The 21,501-nt window shown below is 38.9% G+C and overlaps 1 protein-coding gene across 2 annotated transcripts in view; it reads right to left on the reverse strand.

Moving 5' to 3' along the window:
* The window catches only part of olfml2a (olfactomedin-like 2A), a 66,122-nt gene that overhangs the window by 25,781 nt on the left and 18,840 nt on the right, over positions 1-21,501 (reverse strand). The window contains exons 2-4 of one of the 2 annotated variants that reach the window (XM_087998429.1): positions 20,576-20,757; positions 7,372-7,635; positions 1,622-1,729 (exon numbers count right to left, since the gene is read on the reverse strand). In XM_087998429.1, the coding sequence (XP_087854555.1) occupies positions 1,622-1,729; positions 7,372-7,608 (345 nt within the window). In that variant the 5' untranslated portion in view covers positions 7,609-7,635; positions 20,576-20,757. The remainder of the gene's footprint in view (positions 1-1,621; positions 1,730-7,371; positions 7,636-20,575; positions 20,758-21,501) is intronic. The other variant, XM_043720174.2, reaches the window with a different exon arrangement.

The raw sequence follows: 21,501 nt of genomic DNA on the forward strand, positions 1-21,501 counted from the left end.
CAGGGTAATCTGGCTGTCTGGATACAGAATTGGTTGGCCCGTAGAAGACAGAGGGTGGTGGTAGATGGAAAGTATTCAGCTTAGAGCTCAGTGACCAGTGATGTTCTGCACGATTAGTTCTGGGACCTCTGCTCTTCGCGATTTTTATAAATGGCTTGCATGAGGAAGTAGAAGGATGGGTTAGTAAGTAAGTTTTCTGATGACATGAAAGTTGGTGGAGTCATGGATAGTGTGGAGGGCTGTTGTAGGTTGCAACGGGACATTGACAGGATGCAGAGCTGGACTGATAAGTGGCAGATGGAATTCAACCTGGAAAAGTGTGAAGGTTGAATTTGAACATAGAGTACAGGGTTAAAGGCAGGATTCTTAGCAGTGTGGAGGAATAGAGGGATCTTGGGGTCCATGTCCATAGATCCATCAAAGTTGCCAGCCAAGTTGATAGGGTTGTTAAGAAGGTGTATGGTGTGTTAGTTTTCATTAACAGGAGCATTGAGTTTAAGAGCCGCGAGGTTATGCTGCAGCTCTGTCGAACTCTGGTTAGATCACACTTGGAGTATTGTGTTCAGTTCTGGTCACCTCATTATAGGAAGGATGTGGAAGCTTTAGCCAGGGTGCATAGAAGATTTACCAGGATGCTGCCTGGACTGGAGGGCAGGTCTTATGAAGAAAGGTTGAGGGAGCTAGAGCTTTTCTCATCGGAGTGAAGAAGGATGAGAGCTGACTTGATAGAGGTGTACAAGATGATGAGAGGCACAGATAGAGTGCATGGCTAGAGATTTTTTCCCAGGGCAGAAATGGCTATCACAAGGGGGTATAATTTTAAGCTGATTGGTGAAAGGTTTAGGGGAGATAGGTTCTTTACACAACCTTGTAGGTGCATGGAATGCACTGCCAATAGTGGTCGTAGAGTCAGATACATTAGGGACATTTAAGTGACTCTTGGATAAGCACATGGAAGTCAGTCCAATGAAAGGTATGTAGATTAGTCTGATCTTTGAGTAGGATAAAAGGTCAGCACAACATCGAGGGCCAAAAGACCTGTACTGTGCTGTACTGTTCTATGTTCATTATACCTCTGCTTATAAATTCTGTGCCTGTATGCTTTTCGCCACTTCAGCTGATGAAGGAGCAGTACTCTGAAAGCTTGTGAGTTCAAATAAACCTGTTGGACTATAGCTCGGTGTTATGTGACTTCTGATGAAGTGATAACTAGATTAATTGAAGGCACATCCAAATTTGAGACACAAATAACAAATATGTACTATCCACATTACCCTCTTACATTCTCAAACTGTGTCAAACTCCACGATTAGACTGGTGACCATTTCTTAATCATTTATGATGATGTACTACTTTTGATTAATTTTAGTTTGGAAACTGCTTGCAACCGATTGACTTTACCTTGATCGTGAATGTGCAATAATATAAACTCAAAATTTGCAATGCTAATATATAAGTAACTCATAAACATTGAAAATTGGACAATTTAATTCTTAATCTGTACTAGAGATTTTTACATATTTGAAACAATTTTGATTCTCCCAATATGTTATCATATGTTCCGTAGTACATTGAAATTTCAAACAATGGCAAACATGATAGTGAACTTATGTTACATTACCTCTTCAAGGTTATTCATCCGTGTTGTTACTTTTCGTATATATGTGTGAACTTTCATCATATCCATGCTATACAGGGTACCTTCCAGGAGATCAACCAGTGACTGCAACTAGATCAAGACCAGAAAAAAATTACTTAGATAATGCAGAGCATTTAGTTTCATTTTAGACAATTAACTTTCATAATGTTTCAGAACATGCAGAATTTAAAATCCATAGTAATCTTGAGAGGATTTCCACTCAAGCTTTTTTAATCATCACTCTTTTTTTTGAAAGCAGTATTCTGTAAGGGAATGTGGTCAACAGGGAAAATCAGTTGCCCTATTCTGTGATTTAAATGTCTAGCATCACAGACAGCCACTTTGACAGCTCATCTAAAAGGGTAAGTATGAAAAGTAAATAGGAGGTTGAAGTGCCAGTTGAGTAGGGTGCCAGACAGATTGAGTACCAGGTAAGTAGAGGGCCAGGATTCCAGGACAGATATTAATGGGGAGGGGAAAGGTCATGTTAATCATTACTTTGGAGTTAAACTAGGTTTCTAATTGTCTAACTTTTCCTGAGTAACTATTTAATTCACTGCAGTAGAACGTTCCAAGTTCTCTGATTTAAATGGATACTCTCAGAAAGTTTCAGGCATAGCAGAAATGCTCAGTGGAATCTTCAATTTCCCAAGCAATTTTCTTGGAGTCTGCATGCTGAGGTTTCCGGTTTTGATGCACAACTGCCATTAGGCTGCCAGTGAAATCCAAGTCAGGGCATCAGTGAATCAGAAAGATTTTTACAATATCTGATGATAGCCGTTATTACTGAGAGCAGATGGATATTGCAAACTAATTAGTTGAAATAAAATTTCACTAGGTGGCCTGCTGGGATTTAAACCCATGTCCTCAAAACATTATCTTGGGTCTCGAGATTACTAGTCCAGTGACATTAACACTATGTCACCATCTCCCCAAATCATTAACTCTTTGCAGAGATACAGGTTAACTGGACTGAGTACCTTCTAGTATGTTACCAAACTGCTTATTCTTAAGACTATGACTTGATAGCAGGCTGTTCTATCATTGTTTCTTATCCCAGCCAAATCCCATCTTCACCTAACGTTCAAATGTATATACCTTCAAACATAACTAGGTAATGATCAAAGATGGAAACGAGATCTAATTTACCTTCCTGAAATCAGGCAACTAATTAAGCCTGTTCCCTGATGGTACTGAGTGGCTCAATAGAGTTAAGTCAAGACCTTCATTTAAACAATGTATCTCTCCTGCTTTTGCTCATGTCACATCAGATTTTATTCTACATTTTTTTTCACTGAAATGTGTGATATGTTACTCTGATGTTAAAACAGAACTGACACTTCGGCTGAAATTTTATTTACTTCAGGCATTTGGAATGGATAACTCTGAAAGTCACAGAGTATCAGAATGCTAGATTCCACAGCGTGCCGTGGAGCTTCAAGAGTTTACACCTGACATCACCAATTAGATCTCCTGATTGACTTACTCAGTTTCCAGTTAAACAGGGAAGCTAGTTGATGTACATGCAGGAGTAGGTAAACCCATGGTGCAGATTGGCGCTGACAAAAAACAGTTGGATGGTTGTTGATCTCAAGCTCTCATTTGAAGGGTGGGTGGAGTGAGAATATTTTCTATTTATTTATGGAATGTGGATATCGCTGGTTGGGAGACCATTTAATGTCCATCCCTAGTTGCCCTTGAGAAGATGATAAGTTGCTTGAATTGCTGCAGTCCATTTGTTGTAGGCACACCCACAATCTTATTAGGAAGGGAGTTCCAGGATTTTGGAGGTCTTGTGAAGGAATCAACCAGAGGCCTAGTTGGACAGTTTGGAGGGAAGTTTAGGAAAGATTGGGGATGGGGTGATTGGAGGCTGGAATTGAAGGAAAATTAAGAAAAAGTATCTGATTGCAGGGGTCTTTTTGAGTAAACATGCTGGATGTAGGAGGTGAGTGTAAAGGCACCCTCTTCTTAAATCTGCCAAGCTTTCCCTGGATATATTTGTTGGATTCCCCATGGCTCAAAAAACATGGCTGACTGGAATTTATTGTTGAAAAGCTGAATGATGATGATGCTCCCAGTCTCATTATTATGTTTAGAACTAATGTCTGTCTCTATAGAGCTGGGTTTTTACAGGCAGAGTGAGAGGAGATGTATTCCAGGTAGCTGTGGGACTGGGGGGGGGGGGGGGGGGGTTGGAAGTAGATATCCGTGTTGAGTCAGTGTCCAGAGATGGAGAGGTCCAGGAAGGGGAGGGCAATGTCCAAGAAGGTCCAGATGGACTTGAGGTCAGGGTGGAAGGTGTTCCTGAAGTTGATGTACTGTTCAACCACCTCGTGGGAGCATGAGGTGGTGCTGATATAGTATGTGGAACCGATGGGTATGTGGAACAGTCCATCTTCTGCAGCTACACTGGCACCATTCCCCACCTTTTCCTCTGTTACATCGACGACTGTATCAACGCCACCTCATGCTCCCACGGGGAGGTTGAACAGTTAGTCGACTTCAGGAACACCTTCCATCCTGACCTCAGGTTCACCTCTACCATTTCAGACACCTCCTTCCCCTTTCTGGACCTCTCCATGGGGGGTTGATGTGGATTGGTTGGGCCGAAGGGCCTGTTTCCACACTGTAGGTATTCTAATCTAATCTCCACTTCTGGCAACTGACTCAACATGGACATCTACTTCAAATCCACCAACTCCCACCCTACCTCCTGTTAAAACATTATCCCTTACTCCCAATTCCTTCGCCTCCACTGCATCTGCTCCCAAGAGGACCAATTCCACCACAGAAGATCCCAGATGGCCTCCTCCTTCAAGGACTGCAATTTTCCCTCCCATGTGGTCAATTATGCTCTCCAGCATATCTCCTCCACTTCCCGCACCTCCACCCTTGAACCACACCCCTCTAATCGCAACAAGGACAGAATATCTGGTCGGCATGGACGGGTTGGACCGAAGGGTCTGTTTCCATGCTGTACATCTCTATGACTCTATGACTCTATAACTCCCTCTGATCCTCACCTTCCACCCCATCAACCTCCATATGCAATGCATCATTCCCTGCCATTTCTGCCACCTACAAACAGATCCCACAACCAGAGATATATCCCCCCCACCCCTATCTGTGTTCCACAGAGACCATTCTCTCCATGACTCCCTTGTTAATTCCATGCCCCCCAACAACCTATCCTTCACTGCCAGCACCTCCCTTGCCACTGCAGGAATTGTAAAACCTGTGCCCACACCTCCCCCCTCACCTCTATCCAAAGCCCCAACGGATCCTTCCACATCCAGCAGAGATTTTCCTGCACCTCCACTCATGTTATCCACTGTGCCCGTTGCTCTCGATGTGATCTCCTCCACACTGGGGTGACAGGACCCAACTTGCGGAATGTTTCAGGGAACATCTCTGGGACACATGCACTAAAAACTAAAAAGTGGCCAAACACTTCAACTCCCCCTCCCACTCCGCCAAGGACATGCAAGTCCTGAGCGTCCTCCACTGCCAGATTCTAGCCATCCAACGCCTGGAGGAAGAGTGCCTCATCTTCTGTCTTGGGACCCTCCTTTCACATGGGATCAATATTGATGTCACCAGTTTCCTCATCTCCCCTCCCCCTATCTATCCCAGATCCAACCCTCCAACACAGCACTACTGTCTTGATCTGTCCTACCTGTCCATCTTCCTTCCCACAATCATTCCCACCCCCATCTACCTATCGCATTCCCAGCTACCTTCCCCCCAGCCCCACCCCTCCTCCCATTTATCTCTAAGCCCCTTTGGGCCTACCCTACATTCCTGATGAACAGCTTATTCCCAAAATGTCGATTCTCCTGCTCTCAGATGCTGCCTGACCTTTCCAGCACCACATTTTTTGACTCTGATCTCCAGCATCTACAGTCCTCACCATCTTCTAGTTTGTAGGAAAATTGCAGTGTTTCTTTTATACAAATTCTAAGATAATATAATTGCATCACCATCTTTCTTGACTGCTCTCCAAGTGATCTTTACTGCTTATCTGACATCCAGCACTGTATGAGCAAATATTTCTCCAATTAAATATTAGGAAGAATGAAACCATGATTTTTGATCCATACACTAAATTCTGTTCTCTGGTGATCAATTTCATCCCTCTTACAGGCACCGGTTTAAGTCTAATTCTTGCCTTTTGAACATCCTGAATTAGTTGCTGGGACTGCAACTATTTACAATATATATAAATGACTTGGAGGAAGGATGTGAATGTACTGCAGCTAAATTTGCAAATGACACAAAAATATGTGGAAAGGCAAATTATGAAGGGGATACAAACAGTTTACAGAGAGATATCAATAGATTAAGTAAGTGGGCAAAAATGTACATGGAATATAACGTGGGAAAATATGAAGTTATTCATTTTGCAAGAAAAACAAAAGAAACAATATTATTAACATGGTGAAAAGCTGCAGAAGTCAGCATCCCAATGACTTGGAGGTATGTGTGCACAAAACACAGAACGCTAGTATATAGGTGCAGCAGGTAGTCAGGAAGGCTACTGGAACGTTCACTCTTATTTCAAAGAGGTTAAAGAATAGGAGTAGGGAAGTCTTACTGCAATTGTATAAGGTGTTGGTGAGACGACATCTGGAGTACTGTGAGCAGTTTTGGTCATCTTTTTTCAAAGAAAGATTTCATTTCATTTCATTGGAGAAAGTTCAGAGAAGGTTCAGGGAAGGATGATCTGTGCTATGAGGGGATTGCCTTATGAACAAAAGTTAAACAGTTTGGGAATCCTCTCCCTGGAATCTAATAGAATGAGAGGTGATCTCATTAACAGGTATAGGTTTCTTAAGGAGCTTCACAGGGTAAATGCTGAGAGATGAAGCTGAGGGTGACCTTATCGAGGTTTATAAAATTATAAGGGGCATGGAAAGGTCTTTCTCTCAGGATAGAAGAGTCCAAATGTAGAGGTCATGGGATTAAGATGAGAGGGGTAAGATTTAACAGGGACCTGAGGGGCAACATTTTTCATGCAGAGGGTGGTGTAAGTATGGAATGAGCTGCCAGAGAAAGCGTTGGGAGCAGGTACGTTTACAACATTTAAAAGCAACAGCATGGGTACATCAATAGGAAAGATTTAGAGGAATGAGCCACATGGGACTACATCAGTTTAGGATATCTGGTCAGCATGCACAAGTTGGACTGTTTTTGTGCTGTATGACTCTATGGCTCCATGTTTGCCCACACATGCAAGAATCTAGGACCAGAGGGCATTGTCTCAGAATAAAGGAGCACAAATGTAAGACTGAAATAAGGAGGAATTTCTACTCTTGGAGAGTTGTGAGTCTTTTGAACTCCTTGCCATAGACAGCTGTGGAAGCAGAGTCTTGTGTATACTTAAGGCTGAGATGAATAGATTTGTGATCAGTAGGGGAATCATGGTTAAAGGAAAAAAGCAGGAAAGTGGACATGAGTAATCTCATATTAGCCAAGCCCTTCAGGGTGGCAGATCAGTTTGAGGGCCTGAACAGCCTACTCCTGTTCTTATTTCTTGTAGTCTTATGATCACCTGTAACATCTTGTCTCTGAAGGTTACAATCTCATAGAATGTTGGAAATGGATTTCATTATAGCTTTCATTTAACAGACATAATAAAAATTAACATCTAACATAAAATAATAGGCATCAACTGAACCTGGTTTTAGCAGTTTCATTGATTTCAGATGTTAAACTGTTGTTTTGTGTACCTTAAAGAATTCTGGAGCTTGTTTCCTGAGTTTTTCCATTCGCCACTCATTTTCACAAGGGTTGAGAGATGATGGGGGAGCTGTACAGGAACACTTACAGTCTGTCCCAGAACTGACAGTTTCAACTGTGTAGAAGTCTTCAAAACGTAAACTCCCGGTTCTGATGCGACTGCATGCATCCTTTGTCAGTGGTCTCATGATGCACTTGCAACGACAGTCTGAGCCCTCAGAAATCATTTTAACTTGGTCATTTTCCCCAAATAACTGTTAAAATAAAAATTATTAAGTTAGCAAGAATAGACAGTCCTGAATCAAGGTTCACTGCTTTCTTAAAAGCCTGTCTTCATGGCATTGTCAGGACAGTTTTGTGTACAAAAGAAAGCATTTATTTAGCATCTTTCACATGCTTAGTATGTGCTAAACAATTTTGCAGCCAATTAAATGCTTTGTGAAATATTGCTTTTATAATGCACAAATGTAACATCTAATTTGCATATAGACAGATCCCACAAGCTACAATGAAATAAATAATAAGATAATCCTTTTTGAAGGCATTGGCTGAAGGCTTATAAAAGTGAATAGAACACCTGTTGAACACCCCTGCTCTTCTTTAAAACAGTGAGATATAATCTTTGATATCTGAGAGGACTCCAATTTGAGAGGACTCAAAGACTTCAGTTTAATTTCCCATCTGAGAAACAGGACCGCCAATAATGCAGCTCTTGTCATTATTGTAGGATCTCCAGCATTTTTTGTTCTTGTCATTATGGCCTGGATTATATGCTTTAATTTTTGAAATGAGGTTTACACACACAATCTGAGTTAGAAACAAGTGCGCCACCACTGGGCCGTGACAGCCACAGTAAAATAATCCCTCAATATAACAAAAAAAAAGCAAATATAAAGAATACACATAGGTTTTCATGAACAGCCTTATTATATTAGTCAACATTTCAAGAAGCTAATTGGAAGATCTGTAATTAAGTGATAAAATTGGCATGATTTTCACTCCTGGTGAGCAGGCAGACCAGCAAGACCAGCAAGCTTCATTTAAGAGATAATTAGACTGGCAGTTTTACAATGGAGAAGGTGAGGACTGTAGATGCTGGGGATTAGAGTCAAAAAGTGTGGTGCTAGAAAAGCACAGCAGTTTTACAATGGCTCAAATAGTTTGGGATTCACATAACACAAAAACAACTGAGAAAGTACTGCTAAAATGTGAGTATCTTTCAGCAGCCTGTCTTACACTAATTTAAGTTCAGAAAGAGTGCAATATGTTGAGTGAAATAAGTACCATATTGAAGTTAACTCAGAGCAGAAGTCATGCAGAAGAGAGCCAAAACATGGAATCATAGAATTTAACAATGTAGAATGAAGCCATTTGACCCATTGTATCTGTACTGGTTCTCAAAAGAGCTACTCAGCTAGTTCCCTCTAATTTCATCACTTCCAAATATATATGCAGCTCTCTTTTGAAACCTCCTACGGAATCTGCCTCCACCACTCTCCCAGGCAACGGATTCAAAATCCTAGCATCTCCCTGATTAAATAAGTTTTGTCCTCGTCTTAATGGTAAGGTCCTGGGGAGTGTTGCCAAACAGTCTGGAAATCAGAAACAAAAACAAATACAGAAATTGCTGGAAAAATTCAAATCTGACAGCATCTGTGTAAAGAAATCAGATTTAATGTTTCAGAATTGATAGTAGCTTGGAAAAGCTTGGTAACTTTTGCAGAAGATGGGGCAAGGCAGAGGGGTTGGGGAATAGACAGTAGGTGGAGATTGACTGTCAAGAGAGAGAAAACTGGTTGAACAGATAAAGGAGTGGTTAAAGGTAAGCCCAATCTCTCTAATGTCTCCTTGCATCTAAAATCCTTCATTCCTGGTATCATTCGAGTAAAATCCTCTTTACACTTTCTCCAGGACTTTAACATCCTTCCCTAAATAAGGTGGTCAGGACTGAGCACAATGCTCTAAATGTGGTATAACTTATAATTTGTAGAGATACAGCATCACTTCCTTGCTTTCATAATATATGCCTCTATTTATAAATTCAAGGATTCTACAAGCCTTCTTAACAATTGTTTCAACTTGCCTGGCCACGTTCAGAGAATCATGCACATGAACCCCTAGGTCTCTCTGCTCCCGTACTCCCCTCAAAATTGTACTACTGAGCCAGCTTTGTCTCTCCATGTTTCTTCTACCAAAATGCATTACCCCCCATTTCTCTGCATTGAAATTCATTTGACAGGCATCTGCCCATTCGACCAACTTGTCAACGTCCCTCTGAAGTCACTAAGTATCATCCTCACGATTTGCTATTCTCCCTAGCTTAGGTCTTCGCTCTGCAAATTCAGAGATTTTACCCTCAACACCCATCTCCAAATTTATTTATATAAATCATAAAAAGCAAGGATCCCAACACCAATCCCTGGGGATCATGTCTTTCAACTTGTCTCCAATCTGAGAAATGCCCATCTATACCTATCATCTCTTTCCTATCGTTTAGCCAATTTCAAAACCATGCTGTCAAGGACCCATCAATCCCAAATATTTCTGACTTGCTAATGAACCTGTCATGTGGCACTGTATCAAGTGTTTTCTCAAAGTCCAAACATACAACATCCACAGCATTAGGGTGGCACGGTGGCTCAGTGGTTAGCACTGCTGCCTCACAGCACTAGGGTCCCAGGTTCAATTCCAGCCTCGGGCAACTGTCTGTGTGGAGTTTGCACATTCTCCCTGTGTCTGTGTGGATTTTCTCCAAGTGCTCCGGTTTCCTCCCACAGTCCAAAGATGTGCAGTTCAGGTGAACTGGCTATGCTAAATTGCCCATAGTGTTAGGTGCATTAGTCAGAGGGAAATGTGCCTGGGTGGGTTACTCTTTGGAGGGTCAGTGTGGACTTGTTGGGCTGAAGGGCCTGTTTCCACACTGTAGGGAATCTAGAAAAAAATTACCCTCATTCATTGTCTGTGTCAAATTTATCAGATGTGACCTGCCCTTGACGAAGCCATGTCTAGTATTAACTTATTTTTTTTAACAATATATTTATCTTTTCCCATATTATGATCTCCATCAGATTTCCCAAAAGGCATTTGAAAAGGTGCCGCACAAAAGGTTAATACACAAGGTAAGATCACATGGGGTTGGGGCTAATTTATTCGTTTGGATAGAGGATTGGCTAAGCAACAGAAAGCAGAGAGTTAGGATAAATTGGTCTTTTTCTGGTTAACAAGATATAACTAGTGGAGTGCCACAGGGTTCAGTCCATAAAACCATAAGATATAGGAGCAGAAATTAGGCCATTCAGCCCATTGAGTCTTCTCTGCTATTCACTCATGGCTGATAGGTTTTTCAACCACATTTTCCCGCTTTCTCCATGTAGCTTCTGATTCCCTTGGCAATCAAGAACTTGTCTATTTCTGTTTTAAATATACTCAATCACCTGGCCTCCACAGCCTTCTGTGGCAATGAATTCCACTGATTCACCACTCTCTGGCTAAAGAAGTTTTTCCTTATCTCCGTCCTAAAGGTCTTCCCTTTACTCTATATGTGGTATGACCAGAGCTTTATAAAGCCTCAAAAGTACATCCCTGCTTTTATATTCTTGTCCTTTTGAGATGAATGACAACATTGTATTTGCCTTTCTACCTGCAAGATTATCTTAAGAGAAACCTGGACTAGGACTCCCAAGTCCCTTTGCACTTCAAATTTCTGCTGTTTGGTCTATTCTTTGTGCTGAATAATCACATGTATGTTTAAGGTTTTTAAAGCTTATGAACTGAATAGGTTCTGTTGCTCTTCTCTCAGGAGATTTTTCTGTGATTCTTCATGCTTTCAGCTTCCAGCACAATCTGAACAGATTGCCCCACAGTTACATTTTCTTTAAACTTGAATAATCTGACAAAAAATCATCAGTAATTGCAACAATTCTGGTTAACAATTCTGACTTCAACTTCCATATTCACAGTTTTCTACTCATCCATGGAAATGATTTGTGATGTTATCTATAAATTCGTTTGGATGCTAAGCCCTACTGTTAATTCTTGTTCAATAATTGTATCTGTTCTCAGATTAAATTAATTGTCAAAAGCCCTTTGTTATAAATCCTATTGAATATAATTATAAATTGTATATTTACTTATTCAGCTTGTGTCTATTGTGTCATTTGGAAGCTTTCTATACTTTAATAACTGTTTTGTCCAAGATATCCAATATTGTGTTCCATTTGGCCATCTGTGAAATAATACTGTCAGACAGTATTATTTTTCATGCTTTTTTGTTCTGTGATTATTTATTTGTATTACTTTAAAGCTATTATTCTCAGCACCTCAAAGCTGCTTTTTTACAAAATATTTTCTCATTATAGCAATGCTGTTTCACTTTCCTGATCTTAAAGGCTTTTAAACTGTATATCAATGCTAGTTCATTTTCCATTTCTTGAGGCCTTTAAATTCTGCGTGACAGCATCTCAACACCATTTATTAAGTGTTTTCCAATTTATTTTAGGTCAAAATGACTTGACCACCTTCTGTGGTCAAAATCATGATTTCCAGCCTCTGTTAACAAAATGGAAGTTGTCTAGGATTTTTACACAAGCAAAATTTCTATTTATGTACAAGAATTTTAAAGTTTATCTTGAATTGTGATAGAAATATTAAATTCAACCTTATTTTTGATGCTGTGTTTAATCGTATAATTTTCAAAGCAAATCCAGAACTCCTGTTGTTATGTTGGCTCAGGTGCTTAGGAAAAAATGGAAGCAGGAAAGGCCTGTTAAATCTTTAAGTAAATCTGTTATGGTAAATAAGAACACAGCCCTATAAGGCTAAGGCCCTGTCCTATGAATTAATCAAAAATTCTGCTACTTTTGGTAGTATGTCTTACTGCTAAAGGAGCGCATGTAAATAATAAAAATAGTTTAAAATGTGAAGGGTATTTAACTGATTGCCTGATCTTAACGTTTCCATTAACCTCTTAAAATTGTGAAGTTAATGGGGTTTCATGTTGAAAAATCACCTGGGTTTGATTGGCGATTTAGAAGAGGTAGCTATAGAAAGAGTGGATGTATTCATTTTCAGAATTCCCTAAATTCTAAAATAGTCCATAGATTGTAAGGTAGCAAACATTATCCCATTATTCAGGAAAAAGGGAGAAAGAAACATTCAGCCCTTCAAGCCAGCTCTGCCATTCATTGAGATCATAGCTGATCTTCTATTTCAAAACCACTTTCCTCACTATTCTTACATCTAAAAACAGTGAAACCAGGCAATTAAGTCAGTATCAAGAAGTTCTTATCACTTGTTCAATTGCATAAAAAGTTCACATATTGGGAGACACAAAGCTGCCGATGGAATATGCAACTTGGAAAGTCAATGGAACTAGACCTAGACTATACAAATGAACCCTATTTCAATAACGTGCATGGCAGAGTTGAGAGAGATTAGAATATGAATCCATTGCAACAGAATCTGGAAGATCTGCATTGTTTCTTTAACTCCATGTTTCTCTCAACCTCTGAAATCAGTGACTGGTGAAAAAGCAACATTCTCCAAGAGCTCCTGAACTCTACAAATTTCACTATGGCTGAAGAAACATGACAACAGTTAACAGTTGTGGACCCATTTTTCACTCTCACAATTCAAGAGTTCCAAGAACTTTAAAATGCAACAGCTTTTAACTTCCTGTTTGTATGAAATTCCACTCACCCCAGCAAAACCTGTTAACTGTGTGCGTATATTTGTTTGATGTTCTGTTGTATTAATTTGTCTTGGAGTTAGTAGGCAATAAAATTCTCTCTCCTTCACTCCAGAAAATCTTGGTAATTTGCTGCTTCATTTTCTAGTGAACTATGTTTTATTTGATGTGTGGTAGCTGCGTGCTAATTAAAAATTATTTGCTGCCACAGAAGTGTTTTTTTATTTGTTCATGAGATATAGGCATTCCTGGCTAGGCCAAAATTTATTCTTCATCCAAAACCCCCACAGAGAAGGTGCAAATGGGCTGCTTTCTAAATTGAAGCAACCTTACCTATAGGGACATCTACAGTGCTGTTAGGAAGGAATTTCCGGAAAGTTGACCCAGTGACATTGAAATACAGTGACATGATCACAGGTCAGGAAAGTATGTAGCTTGGAGGAATACATGGAGGTTACTGTACATCTGCTGCACTTGTTGTTTTACTTGGGAGAAGTTACGGGTTGGGAATCGAAGCTTGGTGAGTTACTATTAAAAACTGGGGAGTCAAGTCACCTTCCTCACCTGGATATAACCAGTTACATATCAGACTCTAATACAATCCCACACAAATTTGTGTATTTGGGATTTATTCATGACAAGCCTTATTTGGACCATTGGATATATGCTTATCCCCTTCTTTAAAAAGAGTAATTCTACAGTGACTCCCCAGTGGGTAGAGAAACTAATCATGTTACAATGTCTGGATGTCTACATTAATTTTCCAGAATCAAAGTAGAGAATGTTCAGCAATGCCGACTGTAGCTCCAAAGATAAATAGCTAGTAATTTACTTTTGTTATACTTTTGCTAAACTGTTGGTGTGTCAATTTCTAATATTTTGATGGGTTAATGTGTCTAACTCCTAAAGATCTTGTTGGAGAGAATTTCTCAATATTTCCTCAGTCTGGTAACAAATTCTTCACCTTCAATCGTTATAAATTTCAATTGTGTGTCTTTGCTAAATAAAGAGCAACTGATGTTAAAAGAGCAACCATTATATGTTTATTTTTGCATAACCTCAAGTCTTCTTACATCTTAGGAAGCTACACTTTGAAGTCTAATTTATCAAACATATTTGAGTCAAACATTTTTAAATCACTGTTAATATGAAGCACTATAAACACTATATTAGTTGCAGCACTTGCACATAAACAGTTTTATTTACACTTTTTGCAACGAAATTTACCAGTTTGAGATGGCACAATGAATGTTAGTATTTGGAAACTCCATTAATTTAAGGCACCAGCTGGGCTATAGATGCTCCTCACAACAGTAAGAAGAAATACAGCAGAATGAATCTATTAATGCGCACCTCATAAAGTTAGATTTATCACCCTTATCTAAAATGATAAGCAGCATTGAGACATCTGAGAAAACAATATGGATATCAAAAAGGAAAAGGTAGATGTCTAAACAAATGGGAATCTTGTAACGCCATGGATGGCATCCATACTTCTGAGCCAGAAGCTCCAAGTTTGAGTCCCAATTCAGAGCTTGATAGTCAAGCAAGATGCATTCATATCATGACCAAACATGTTGTATATGTTATGTTCACAATAATTTACTAGTGGCTCAGCTTGTTGAAAGTAAGTGCAAGAAAATCAGCCAAGATTTCTTACTTCCTAATTCCTTCTTCAAAATCATGTGTTGCATTTTAATTTAAGTACAGCAAATTGTATTTTATTTTATATTTACAAGTTCTAGTTGCTCTTCTGAATAAGGACAAGTAATTTTTGAACAAATGCTTTGTTGAATAGTTTTCCTTTTAAACTCCATGTTAAAATCAGGACTTCTGAACCAGATCCAAAAGGCAGGACCAGAAGCAGTTTTATTTGCTTCAATAATGAAAGAAGAACAGCAGCATGGATTTTGTTTATGTAATTTAAATTCGGAAAGAAATGAATTTTGAAATTAATGTACGAGGTGGATGGGATGCACAACCGTTCAGTTGAGTTGAAACTTCATTGAGGACAACTGAACAAGCTGCAGCACTTTCCAAGTGAAATGTCATAAATAGAGATAGGTACCTTTAAATTCTGGAAGTTATCTCAGACATTGCACCAGAGCTTTTAATTAATTACATTTTATTACAACAATATTATTACAGAAATGTCAACTCAATTAATTTGGACATCTGCCACACGTAAAACTCTTATGAATTTCATATTACTTAAATTTTATTTTGTCAGTTAGTGAAATATGATAGTGTTTAACTTTAATTTCAGAATAAACTTCCCTAATTTTCCAGTCCTATATTTCCCTACAATATCAGTGGACCTCTCAATGAAATTATAGTGTGAAAACACTATGGCTTTAAGAGGTGTATTTTGTCCTTTTTTAAAAAGAGGTTTGAGCCATAGATGCTGAGCTATCTAATCAAAGCCAATAAAGTAAACAGCTTATGAGGCCTTGGGGGTTTTATAAAGTTGAAACAATAGAAGCAGCATAAATGGGTGAAGTCAGGCTCCCACAGAATCAGGGTTTCTGTTTAGCTTTCAGTAGCTGCAGGGGGTTTGGTCTGATCTATAACAAATTGAGGGCTCTTGCCTGGATCAAAATCTTTCATTTCAGGTTGGATTGAGGATTGTTGGACTCAACGATAATGAGTGGTGAGTGTTGGCTTTTCTTCAGGTGTTGTATTGGTTGATTTAAACAGGGTGCGCCTTGAGTAATTATAGTTCTTTCAGTCACTATGAGTTTCCTGAGAATGGAAAAAGTCACTTTGGGTGTTCTACAGAAAGGGAGAAAGGTCAAACTTGCAGAACTGGTGAGCAAGCCAAAGCTGGAGTTGCCTGTGTCTTTGAGGAAAGGGGAAGTAATTACAGCAATCGGTCTGTATTTACAATTGCCAGGCATGCAATCAGAATAATTAGAGATGGCTAAAATTCAATTGCAAATGAAGCAGCTTGAATTAGAGGCATTGACAAGGTGGAATGAAATTAAAAATTGCTCTGGCAGAACAAAAAGAAAAAGAGGCAAAAGCAAATGAGAGAGAGATAATTGCAGCAGAACAAAGAATCATAGAGTCATAGAGTTATGTAGCATGGAAGAACTGAAACAGCTTGAATATGAAAAGAAAATGAAACAGTTTGAGTTATGATTAAAAGCAGAACAAAGGGAGAGAGATTTTGATCTTCAGAATTTGGAAATGAAAGAGGAAAGTTGACTTAAAATGATGAAGGTGAAAAAGAGGAGTAGTGATGAGGATTGTGTGAACAGCAAGCCCATCATAGACAAAGGCCTGATGGGTATCTGTTTAAATACATCCAGGCACTGCTGAAGTTTAACAAGATAGACATGAAAGCCTTTTTCATTTCATTTGAGAAAGTGGCTAAACAAATGAAATAGCCAGTAACCATTTGGGTATTGTTGATAAACAAAATTGGTAGGTATATCTAGTGAGATATTTGCATCATTATCAGAAGTAGTATCTGGGGAGTATGATGAGATTTTAAAAAGCCATCTTAAATGCTAGAAGCCCACAGACAACATTATAGGAATCTAAGGAGGGAACCTGGTCAAACATGCATACAGTAACTTTGATAGGTTGACATGGGCATTGAATATAGATCAGACATATGATGCTCTTAAAGTGACTGTTATTTTGAAGGATTTCAAAATTCACTTCCCGAAGTAGTGAAAACTCATGTGGAAGAGCAGAGATTTAAAACTGCAAAACTATGAGTTAGTTTATAAATCAAAGTTTGGCTTATAGCTTCAATTGTAATCTGAAATGGATAGAAATTGGGGAAAAGTGAAATCCTTTGGTAGTAAAGGAAAACAGAACTAAATGAGGTTAATAAATATAGTTTACCATAGGTTTAAAAAAAAGAAATCTTTGAGGGGGAAGAGAAGTAAAATAACTCAGGTGTTTTCACTGCAATATGATAGGACACATGAAGTTGTGGTGTTGGTGGTTTCAGAAAAGCATGGAGAAGACAGATGTGGTAAAATGGGATAAGACTGTGTGGGTTATTAAAGTGGTAAAGGAGTTCCCAGTGAAAGCTAAAGACTTGCAAAAGAATGTACAGCCTGGTCAGGGGTTGGTTAAAAACAAATTACCAATTCTCTTTAAAGAATATACCTATGTGGTTAAGATTTATTTGTGTACCAGGAGGGGTATGTAAAGAAATTAAAATGTTAAGCGATACAGTAGCAAGTCAATCGTTTATGGTGAGAGATGAGGAGCTATGTACTTTGAAAGTAGCATTGCCAGAAAAGGTGGTAATGTGTGGAATTTGGGTGAGAAGAAGTGCTCCATTGCATAAGGTGAGGTTGGAGAGTCTGATGAAAAGTGATGAAGCGGTGGTGAGAGTAATAGAGAAATTCTCTATTCTGGAGATACAGTTTATCCTCAGGAATAACATAGCTGGATCGCAGTCAGGATTACTATAGTGGAAAAGCCAGGGGAAAATCAGGCAACTGAGATGTTACAGGAAGTATATCATTGGATTTTTCTTGATGGTATGGTAACAAAGTCACAAAGCCACAGGTTCAAACAGGAGGCAAAATCAAAGAATAAATATAAGAAAGTTGAAGTTCAATTATCTAAAAGTATGTTCGATCAAATGATTGGGAATGAAACAAACAAGTAGAGGACAAAGAGAATATTTTTAGTTCAAAGAGATTAGTTGAATTACAACAAAAAGATAGAGTCATAAGAGTCATAGATTTATAGCACAAAAACAGACCCCTAAGTTCAATTCATCCAAGGCAATCAGATATCCCAAATTAGTCAAGTCCCATTTGCCAGCATTTGGCCCATTTTCCTCTAAACCTTCCTAGTTGTAGAAGAATTTGAATATATTCCAGGATGTTACTATCTTAAAAATCTTAAAAACAAAGTCTTGATAAGGAGATGGAGACCATTATATATTCAGGCAGATGAAAAACGTGCAGGTGTTCGTCAAGTTGTATTATCTGTGGGTTATACAGAAGAGGTCATTTGGGAGTAAGGGAAGCTCACACCAAAATACAAAAACAATTTTATTGCCCTGGACTGCATAGAGATGTGGTTGAATTTTTCTAGTCTTGTCATACATGTCAGATAATAGGAAAACCTCATGCCATGATAAAACCATCCCTGTTAATACTAATGCCAGCATTTGAGGAATCTTTTACAAGAGTCTTAATTGATTGCATAGTATCCCTCTCTAAAATAAAGTGGGAATCAATATTTGTTGACCACAATGGATGTGTCTGCAAGTTTCCTAAAGCCCATTCTATTATGCAACATCATGGCTAAACAAAGAGTTAGGAGAAAGTGAGGACTGCAGATGCTGGAGATCAGAGCTGAAAATGTGTTGCTGGAAAACACATGCCCGAAACGTCAATTCTCCTGCTCCTTGGATGCTGCCTGACCTGCTGCGCTTTTCCAGCAACACATTTTAAACGAAGAGTTACTCAATTATTTAACTAGAAGTGGACTACCCATAGAAATACAATCAGATCAAGGGCCAATTTTTACAGCAACATTATTCAAGGAACTTATAGATAGCTCATGAATAAAACATTTTAAATCAACCGCATACAATCCAGAATCACAAGGAGTATTAAAATGGTGGCATCAAACTTAAAGACTATGTTGAGGGCTTATATTCAAAACTATCCAGAGGTTTAGGATAAAGGAACTCCATTTGTACTTTTTTTTCAATTAGGGATTCACAGAGTCATAGAGATGTATAGCACGGAAATAGGCCCTTCAGTCCAACTTGTCCATGCCAACCAGATATCCCAACCCAATCTAGTCCCACCTGCCAGCACCAGCCCATATCCCTCCAAACCCTTCCTATTCATATACCCATCCAGATGCCTTTTAAATGTTGCAATTGTACTAGTCTTCACCACATCCTCTGGCAGCTATTCCATACACGTACCACCCTCTGTGTGAAAAGGTTGCCACTTGGGTCTCTTTTATATCTTTCCCCTCTCACCCTAAACCTATGCCCTCTAGTTCTAGATTCCCACACCCCAGGGAAAGAAAACATTGTCTATTTATCTTATCCATGCCCTTCATGATTTTATAAACGTCTTTAAGGTCACCCCTCAGCCTCCGAAGCTCCAGGGAAAACAGCCCTAGGCTATTCAACCTCTCCCTCTAGCTCAACTCCTCCAACCCTGGCAAAATCCTTGTAAATATTTTCTAAACCCTTTCAAGTTTCACAACATCTTTCCAATAGGAAGGAGACCAGAATTGCATGCAATATTCCAATAGTGGCCTAACTAATGTCCTGTACAGCCACAACATGACCTCCCAACTCCTGTACTCAATACTAAGGAAAGTGTACCAAATGCTGCTTTCACTATCCTATCTATCTGCAACTCCACTTTCAAGGAGCTATGAACCTGCACTCCAAGGTCTCTTTGTTCAGCAAGTAGGATCTTACCATTAGGTGTATAAGTCCTACTAAGAATTGCTTTCTAAAATGCAGCACCTCACATATATCTAAATTAAGCTCCATCTGCCACTTCTCAGCCCTTTGGCCCATCTGATCAAGATTCCGTTGTAATCTGAGGTAACCTACTTCGCTGTCCACTACACTTCCAATTTTGGTGTCATCTGCAAACTTACTAACCAAACCTCTTATGCTCACATCCAAATCATTTATATAAATGATGAAAAGCTATTTGCCAAAGCTATCTCATGTCCCCTTTTTGTTTTCCTGATTTCTCTCTTCCAATGAATCAGCTAAATTCAGTCCATTGGAATTAGTTTTTGGATATGAGGTAAGAGGATCAATGAAATTAATGAAGAAAAAATTGATAAGTCAGAGTTTAGAGACCACTTATTTGGACTATGTGTCAAATTTTACGGCAAGATTATAATGGGTGAGTTGGCTAGATAGCATTTGAAAGTAGCACAGCAGGTGATGAAACAGGAAGTAGATAAATCAAATATTTGTACTTTCATTAGAAGAGATAAAGTGTTAGTGTTACTACCAGTGGTTGGTGAATCTTTAAAAACAAGGTTTAGTGGGATTTATCTAGTCAAAAGGAAATTGAGTGAAGTGAATTATTTGATAAGAATGCCAGACAGAAGGAAAACTCAAAGTGTGACATTTGAATATGCTCATATGGTATTTTGATAGGGAAGAAAAGCAAAAGGAGCATGTGGTAATTGTTGCAACTCAGAGTGAAGAACCAAACCCAGATAAATGTGAATTTGATATTCCTCAAATGAGAATTGCATAATGAAGATATTCTTGAAATTGAGATAAATTATTGAGTTACCTTCCAGAGGAAAATCAAAATGACCTGAAAGACTTATTACAATCACATGGAGACAAGTGTGCAAATAAACTGGGAAGTACTAACATGATTACGCATGATGTAGATACAGGAAATGCAGTTCCAATTAAGCAACATCCTTAGAGACTTAACCCTTTAAAATTGGCAAAGGTTCAAAAAGAGATTGAAAACATGCTCAAAGACAATATAAGCAAGTGAGTTGCAGTGAATGGAGCTCACCTGTTGTGATGGTGCCAAAACCAGATGATACCCAACATTTATGTGTTGATTACCACAAAGTCATTGCAGTTACGAGATCTGATTCAAATCCTATTCCACAGGGCTGGAAGACTGTATTTGGAAGGTGGAACATGCAACTTATATTTTGAAGCTGGACTTACTCAAAGGATACTGGCAGGTACCTTTATCCAAGAGAGCAAAGGAAATTTTAGCTTTCATAACACCAAATAGTCTTTACTTGTTTAAAATTATGCCATTTGATATGAAGGATTCTCCAACTAAATTTCAAAGACTAACCAATAAAGTAATTTGGGGATTACCGAATTGTGTGGTATACATAGACAATCTTGTGATTTTTAGTCTCACATGGAAGGGACATTTGGAGTATCTATTGGAGTTGTTCAGTCAACTTCAGAAGGCAGGCTTAGTGATAAACTTGGCTAAGAGGGAGTTTGCAAAAACCTAAGTCACATACTTAGGCCATATAATTGGACATAGACAGATGGCCCCACAGGATGAGAAAACAAAGATTATTAGGGAATTTTCCAGACCATGAATGAAAAGAGAAGTACTAGGATTCCTGGGAATGAGTGATTTTTATTGAAAATTCATACTAACTTTTAGCAGTATCGTTGCTCCACTGACTGACTTATTAAAGGAGTGCAGAAATTTTCAGTGAACATACGCATGTCAAGGCATCTGGCAGCCTGAAAGCTGTGTTAACCACTGCCCCAGTGTTAGTGCACCTAATTATGTAAAGCCATTCAAAGTAGCTATCAATGCGAGTGATGTGGATGTCAGTGCTGTATTCTTGCAAGATGATGATGAGAAGGTGGAAAGACCTATTCTGTACTTTTCTAGAGAACTGAATATTCATCAATAGAAAAATTCTATAATTGAGAAGGAGACCTTGAGTTTGGTGTTAG

Source organism: Chiloscyllium plagiosum, unplaced genomic scaffold, assembly GCF_037043375.1.
Source record: "Chiloscyllium plagiosum isolate Xiang-an unplaced genomic scaffold, Cpla_swu_hap1 HiC_scaffold_21, whole genome shotgun sequence".
In the NCBI taxonomy this organism is placed as follows: Eukaryota; Metazoa; Chordata; class Chondrichthyes; order Orectolobiformes; family Hemiscylliidae; genus Chiloscyllium; species Chiloscyllium plagiosum.